The 8,655-nt window shown below is 36.5% G+C and overlaps 1 protein-coding gene across 1 annotated transcript; it reads right to left on the reverse strand.

Moving 5' to 3' along the window:
- Positions 1–510: 510 nt before the first annotated feature.
- LOC101987822 (keratin-associated protein 19-5) lies at positions 511–699 on the reverse strand. Its single transcript, XM_005345327.1, has one exon. The coding sequence runs from the start codon at positions 697–699 to the stop codon at positions 511–513; it is 189 nt and encodes a 62-aa protein (XP_005345384.1).
- Between the last annotated feature and the right edge of the window lie 7,956 nt (positions 700–8,655).

An 8,655-nucleotide genomic window follows, 5' to 3' on the forward strand; every position in this document is an offset into this window, starting at 1 on the left:
CCGCCCCCATTCCATCACTGTGACTACAGGCATGTGCCCTGTACCTAGATCTCATGTAGGCCGTAGTGATTTAAACTCAGTTTTCAAGAGTTATACAATTAACTCCTTCATTCAGCTAAACTACAGAAACATTACTTTAGCCCCTTATTTCATATTTTATAAGTTCTTTCCTATTTAATCTAAGCTGATGTTAGTGTGAATACTGAACAAAGTTTGTCAAGTATATTACCAAGCATGGTACAAAAATGCATTAATATAAGAGACACACACAATGATAAGTTAGGATTTATTTATTGCAAAGCATCAAAATGTGTCAACTTTTAAGAAAAACAGCAAAGAAATAATGGGACACAATATGGAGAATTATAAGATAATATACATTCTTAAAGTCTTAGAACGTAAATTGTTTTCTGCTTGACCTGTTTCTCAATGTGTTTGTTTAATTTAGTCCTTGCATGAGGCTGGAGTAATGTTCTTATATTTAAGATTTTGGTTCCTCAGGAAAACATTTCAGTAGAAGCGGGAGAATCCAAATCCTCCATAGTAAATTGGACGGCGGTAGCCATAGCCGTAGCCTCCAAATCCAGAGCCATATCTGTAGCCTCCAAAGCCACATCCACAGCCATAGCCATAACCCAGGTTCCCAAAGCCTCGGTAGCCATAGCCCAGGCCTCCATAGTAGCTGCGGTAGTAGCTCATGGTGTCAAGAGTGGTAATTTTGGTTTCTTGTTCAGGCACAGATCTTGAGTGTGAGTTTTATACTGTGTAGGACAGGTTTTTATACTCTGGCAGGGGCAGGTGACAAGTCATGCACATACCTCCCTTTGTGCCCGTCACTAGAGACGTTACTTGTAATGTGGCAACTCATTCCTCTGCTATCTCCTGACACGCAGAGGCCCTCATTCTCATTAAAATACTTGAGATTGCTTAATGTTCTATTTAGAATGTCCTTGAAGTTATTGTTTAGTTTTATGAGAAGAAACGGTTGACTAGCCAAAATACACATACCAAACTCTGAATAAAATGGCTTATTACCAAGAGTATTACATAAGCTACATGTGTTGGGAATACTTTGATGCATAATTAGGTAGTTCTGCTCTGTTAGCTCCCAAATTGATAACTTCATCTCCAACTACACCCATGTCTATGTGTTCAGCACACAGTTGTCAAATTCATACTTAGCACAAAGCAAACCCTTTTATCAAAAAGAACAGTTTTGAAAATGCCTCAATTTGTGCTCTGTGAAAACACTCTAATTCACAGAGACTCCATCCCCTTATTTGTATTTTAGACCTAGAAGCACAAAACGAAAACTATGTCCAATTTCATGTTTTAGATCAATAACCTTTGTGGTAGTTTTATTTCATAACAGCTTCATATCTTTTGGCTATAAAATATGAAATGAGCAGTTGTAGAAATCAAGAATGTGGTAGTTTTTCTCTAAACAAGACTTATCAGAGTCAGTGTGGGTTTTATTTCAAATCCCAGAACTTCTATCTGAAACTGTTCAAAGTCCTACTCAATGTGCAAGTACACCTTGCCTGCTTGTTTCACCGCCTCAGCCGATTTCTTCCTTGAGTTCTTCATCTGTGCACATGCGATTTCCCTTCCATGACTCCTTCAGCTTCCCTTCTTCTCCCTTACCTCCCAGTGCACACCAGGAGAATACCGATAGACTGTACTGTGTCTTTGGTTTCCTTTCACTGGCACTAGTCAGCGCTTTTGTTTCTCTATCTCCTTTTCAGTTTGCCCTCAACTGCCACCCTCATCTCTGTAATTCGTTGTCTGACCACTTATGCCTAGGTAACTTTGACCTACTCACTAATTTTAGCGTCACTAAGTTTAGCAACACACCATTTGTGAAGTTATATACTAGATACTAGGCTTTCTATAAAAATTTTAAACTTAGATTCCTTCAAGGCTTATAAAATGAAGACAAAATGGTAAAATTAAAAAGAATTGGTAACTATATGGGAAAAACTATGATGTATCCCCATTAGACTCTCAGCTCACAGCATCATCAGGCAACTAAGTCTGTGGATGCCCATCTCTGTTATTAATCTCAAGTAGCTCCTCTATTTTGATTTGGTTTTAAAAAGCACATTCTGCTTTTTATGACTTTCTGCATGATCCTTTGTTATTGCTTTATTTTGTTTCGCTCTGTTTTTTTTATTAACCTGTGTTTGAGCAAAAATAAATTTCCTGTAATGAACGTAAACAAGTAACTAAGGATATAAACTTGGAATTTAGGATTCCATCAAACTTTATCAATTGGCTAGTTATTTGCATATTTTTAATCACTGAAAAATATTATTAATGACCTCACCACAAGCTTAATGAATTCAACAAGAAATAAATAAGACCTGGGCTTTCAAAATTCTCTTTGAATTTTTATAATTTTAAGTGTGTGCACGTGTGTGTGTGTATGAGAGAGAGAGAGAGACAGAGACAGAGAGAGAGACAGAGAGAGAGAGACAGAGAGAGAGACAGAGAGAGAGAGAGAGAGAGAGATTTCATGGGTACCGAGGCCAGAAATTGCTACTAAAGTCTTTTAAATCACTTTCCATCTTATATTTATATTTGAGAGAGGGTCTTTTACAGAACTTAGCAATTGGCTAGAGTGTGTGGTAGGTGAGTGCCAAGAACGCTGCTCTATTTCCCTGCCTCTAGATCTAAAGTTACAGATGCGCACCCCCATGCCCTGCTTCTAATGTGAGTGCAGAGGATCCAGGTTCAGGTCCTCATGCTTGCTTACTAGGCAGTTTCCAACTAACCATCTCCCCAGGCCAACAAAGGCTCTCTTAATGCTAAATAAGAAAAGAAAATCAAATTTTCTTTAATGATTTGCTTGCTGAAATACACTCATACTACATGTGATAACTTGGAAATTTATCAAAAATGATTGATTAAAACTGAAGCAAGACAAAGAAATCCCAAAACAATGAATCACTTAAAATTAAATTTGGATTAAAAAGAAAACTTCTAGAAAAGAAAACCACAAGTTAGCATTACTTTTGTGATAAACTTTATCAACTATGTAATGTAGAAAAAGAATATTAATTATCTGCAAAATGTTTCAATAAAAAACCCAATTGTTAAATTCACTATGCAAGATCCAAGTAAAATTGAAGTCTAAAATAAATTTATCAATAAATATGGTATCAGAAAATATAACTAGAGATAAATATAGCAAAGGATGTGTAAGAAGTGTGGCCTAATAGTTGTGCATTTTTTCCAGAAGAATTTCAAGAAGACCACTAAAATGAGGATATATCATTCCATAAACTTTTGAAAAAAAATGCCAAAATAACTGAATAAATAAGTAGATTATATTATGCATATCATACATTAAGATAGTTAGGTAATCTGGGCAGTGGTGGCACATGCCTTTAATCCCAGCACTAGGGAAACAGAGGCAGGCAGATCTCTGAGTTCGAGGTCAGCCTGATCTACAAGAGTTAGTTCCAGGATAGACTCCAAAGCTGCACAGAGAAAGCCTGTCTCAAGCCAACCAACCAACAAAAGTACAAACACAAAAAGATAGCTAGCTAAAAGAGAATACTAAGGACTTTCTGAGAAGATTACTAGAATTTAGTTCAGTGTTACATTATGAAGCTTCATATTGCTGCTTGCTATATATTTCCTTATAGTGATTTAGATGATATAGGTATTAACTAGAGGTCACATGGTCAAATAAATTAATTTCTAGACTATTAATAACTAGAAATCAGAGGTTATAGTATTCAAAAGCCATTGTTGTAAGGTAGAGCTCACATCAACATAATTTTTATTAAGACTTTAGCAAGTCTTATGACACATTAAATGCTTTGTGACTACCTTCAGTGATGATTGATAGGTTTCTGGGTACTGAAAGTGAGAACATGAGGCTCTGGAAAAGACCAGCTATTGCTCTCTGTCTCTTGAACTTCAGCTATGATATTTATTTTCCATTGACTTAATAAGAATAAATTGTATCCTCAGAAGAAAAACAATTGCCTTTATCACAAATGCTATAAGAAGGATGAACAATAAGATATATGACTAAAGTTAGGACCACATTGCAATGCCACATTAAACACATTTAATGGAAAATGATTATAGAGATATTTCCCAATGGAAAATATACTGCAAAAACTTCAGATGAAAAATTGCTATCTTGAGAGTGTAAGGAGAAATAACTGTTGTGTTAAAATATCCAATATTTATGGAATAACTCTAAATTACTATTGAACAGCTGTATGTACACCGACAGCTCTTAAATCTTACGCCAACAAGCTTGTAAGTGCATAATTCATCTTCTCTGCCTGCTATAAGTAGGAGATGGATTGGATACAATAGAACCTCAAAGACCCTGGATTTTTCTAATGGATGATTCTCTCAACAATCTTAGATCCTAACTCGGGAACAGAGACCAAAGGTCCAGTACTTTCTAGTAAAAAAAAAAATAAGTGAAATAACAGTTTCTAAAAGCACCAATCCCGTGTCATATCTGGTCTGAAGAAACGGCCCCACTGCTGATGTATCCCAGGTAGCAAAAATTGATGCCAGAATAGCTGAGGGTACGGAAATGAGGTTTGAAACTGAAAACTATTTTAGCATCTTCAGTGATAATGTGGCCAGTCATGTATGTGTGTGTGTGTGTACTCATAATTATAGTCTTTTTTTTTTTTTTTGGTTTTTCAAGACAGGGTTTCTCTGTAGCTTTGGTGCCTGTTCTGGAACTAGCTCTTGTAGACCGGGCTGGCCTCGAACTCCCAGAGATCTGCCTGCCTCTGCCTCCCAAGTGCTGGGATTAAAAGCATGTGCCACCACCGCCCATAATTATATTCTTTAAAACATCAGTAATTGATTTTAACAATATGTGAGGATTTGTCCTCATGACTATTAAAAAGTCAATCAACATCTACCACTTGCTGTCTTTGGTTGTGCTTTTACTTACAACATGTTGATTTTGAGTACAAATTGGTATAATTATGTTATTTAAAGCTTCCATTTACTACAATTCTCAATAATATTTCATGTATTTTTCTTATGGGATATCTTCTACATATTTCTAAATCAGTCGTTCTTAACCATCCTAGAGCTGTGACCCTTTAACACAGTTCCTCATATCGTGGTGACCCCAACCATAAAATGACTTTATTGATATTTAATAACTGTAATTTTGCTACTGTTGTGAGCCGTACTGTAAATACCCAATATGCAGGATCTTACATGTGTGACCCTCACAGAGAGTGAACAGACAGACAGTCATGGAGCCTGCAAGTTGAGAACGGCTGTTCTAAGTGATGATGACAGGACTATTCACCCATAAATTACTAGGAGCTTATACACTGGATTTTAAAAAGAGGTTTTGTTCTCACTGAGTGGGTGGTTTTCAAGGAAAAACAACAAACAACTTCATTTACCTTGTAAGGCCCATTTCAAATGTATTTGACTTTAGCTTTCTTCTACTATTTATTATATTAAGATTTCTTTAGGTGAGACTCTAAGGACAGTTTAGTCTCCATTAAATTTCATATAAATGTATTACAGGTGTGTATGGTTGTGGTTATATCAGCACTACATAATAATGTTTAGTAGATTCTGTACTGAATTTATTTTCAGCTGTTGGAAATCTACCACAGAACAAGTGTTGAGAAAGAACCCTCTCCCACCAAATGAATGAACCTGTGGAGGCTGGAAAATGCAGCCCATTTCCACCTTGTCTGAAGGCCAGAGAGTTTGGAGATTGACAAACATAGTTGCACATCCCAACTCAGGATGTGATTGTTTGGTTCTTTTGAAATTAAGATAAGTCCATGCCATCCTAAGAGATGGTGAGGGTGTGCAAACTTGCTTCTGCTTCTTCTTTTTAACTATGAGGTCACCTGGGGAAGGGCAGTCCTCAGAATATGTGATCTAGAACAGCTTTGCTACCTAGACAACAGAATGTTAATGATTTGATGTCTCAGAGTGATAAACCAATTGATTGTGAGTTATCCCTTGTAACATGTTAATAAAGTCTTTTATCACCCCCCCCCAATTTTCCTGGTTACCTTGGGTATAAAAACTATGGAAAAATAAACATGGGTGATTTCAGTCAATGGAATGCCCTCTAGATACTTTTCCTGGTTTCTGATACTTTCTATGGTTTCTGTCCTATTGTATTTTTATGCATTTTCATATTCTTTACTTATATTTCTAAAATTCTGATGTCCCTACCCTGGTAAGAGATGATTTCCACCTTCATTCAGTTCTGTGCCTTGCTCATAGCTTCAACACCACAGAAGTGTATTTGCTACTTGAAGGCAGTAAGAGTCAGCTCTTAAACCCTACAGAAAAATATTCTCCATCCAAACTCAAGAGATGCCCTTTATTTTCCTGTCCCTTACACATCATAGTAAGGAGACAATTTCTGTTAAAAAGTTTTCTTAAAACTGCTAATATACACAAACAGAATTCTCTTACTGTAGCGGTCTTCTGGTTTGCCATACTTTACACTAAAAAATAGAGAAAAGGTCATCAGAAATCTAGAATACATTTAGAAGAAGGAACTGATACCGCTGTTACTTCTCTTCAACACCAGAAACAATTTGGCAATGGTTACGGGGTGTCTGAAGTACTATAAAACCTGCTAGCACGATACAAAGAGCAGTGAAGTCAAAGCACTTCAAATAAGCTAAGATTAGCTATTTCTCAGGGTATTTTCGTCTAGTCACTTGAAACTGCCACTAGCAAGAGAGTTGTCCTGGGGAAACTTTCACCTTGAGACATGAGGTCTATGTACCTCCCTTATTTAAAATATTGTTCATTTTAATCAGTTGGTGGAGGTTAAATATATGATGTCATTAAAAGTTTCATTTAAAATAATCATTGGGTAAACAGTAGCAATATTTACATGTTAGCAATTTGATGGACAAATCTTAATTTTACTTGGAGAAACCAGAATTTCGGTGTGTGCTCTGATGCTTCTATGACCATCAAAAGCAGGGTTATGAGAACTTATTACAGACTCAAAGTCTGCTTTAGAAACCCATGTGGTATCAAATCTAAGAATAGTGCTGTTTTCTGTTCCCAGGAACCAGAAGCTTATGAATTATCACATACACATCATTTCCAAATTTGTCACAGTCCACATGTTGAAAGCAAGAGTTTGTGTGGGGGATTCTGGAAAAAATGTTGGAACCTGGTGGAGACCACTTTGAGTTCCACTCAGGCTCCTTTAGTCTCTTGGCAATCAGGTTTTGTGAATTTGGGCAAAGATTGTCCAAGTTTCCCTCCACATTGACCAGTACCTGGTGAGAGGTCCCCCTCAGGGTGCAGGAACCAAATCATGTTGATATACTCAAGTTCATTTAAACCTGAAGCTTTTTTTTTTAATACAGTAGACCAAAATATCCATTTAAACTATTCCTCTCTTAATTAGATGAGATCTAATTAAGGAGGCTTACATTTTTAATTTGATTTGCCTGCTGAGCTTGCTTTCCATGAAACCTATTCTGCCCATAATGAGAAGCATTGATGGAGAAGTGTTGATGCACTCTGTAAATTCAGTTGTGAGCTTCCCAGTCAGCTCTGTACCAGGCTTCCCAGAATAAACATCACTCTCGTTGTATAATCTCAGGTGTGACTTTCAGCCTAGTTCTTTCCTCCTTGTTTATCTTTCCCTGAATAAAATCATTCTCTTCCCCTTAATGTTCTATGTGTTCACATTTTAGTACTTGAAGGACCACATGGGCAAACAGAGGTTCCTATAGATCATAATGATGGTGGAAAATTCCTACAAGCTAGGAATTTTAGCCATGATAGTGGCAGCATGCTAACATCTTTCCCTTCGGTTTGTGTCATGTTGGGAGGCTGGTGAGCAACTTCACTGCACTTGCAGTCCTGTAAAAATATAGTCACATCATTATGTTCAACATGAAAGACCTGGTAATGAGAAAATGACTCCCTCATAGGTTTATGGATTTGCTCTTCTATAATTTCGTCCTCACTTTAGAATGTATGCCAACGTACCCAAAATGTCTTTAGGGAAACAGCGTGTCATGTGATATCAGCAGGAACATCACACAGCTTAGGCTTCTGCTTCTTTAGTTACATCATTTTTTTTTTTTAACTATAGGGTTTGCTTTAACCTTTGTGGTTTTCCAATCATTTTGGCCTCTAAGAATCACATGGAATCACTGCCCAAGTTGTCAGTAGATCACCATAATATGACCAAATGTGAAACAAAAAAAAATCACTAGGGACTACAAGGTTGGAAAGTATGTGATGGATATCGTCCATCATCGATTTCTAGTTTCACTATAATAACATTCTTAAATACCAACATTGAAGTGGAAGAAATGATTAAAGAATCTGCTTCATTGAGAGATAATAAGATTAAAAGTTTGATAGGGACTATACCAGGCATGGAGAGTTTTCTAGTGAATTGGATTGGAGGCCATGTGAAGGACCATCTATGTACCATAATAATCATAGCCAAGCAAAAATTGGTTGAAATATCATTTTTAATGTTTTAATAAAAATAATTATATAACTTCCCCCTGATTTTCCTCCCTTCATTCCATCTCATCTACCCTCTCTTACAGCTTTCCCTTTCACCATTCTCAAGTAGATAGCCTCTTTTTTTTAATCTTACATATTTATGTGTGTACACAAATATAAATATAT

The sequence above is a fragment of the Microtus ochrogaster genome, chromosome 2, assembly GCF_000317375.1.
Source record: "Microtus ochrogaster isolate Prairie Vole_2 chromosome 2, MicOch1.0, whole genome shotgun sequence".
Taxonomy (NCBI): Eukaryota; Metazoa; Chordata; class Mammalia; order Rodentia; family Cricetidae; genus Microtus; species Microtus ochrogaster.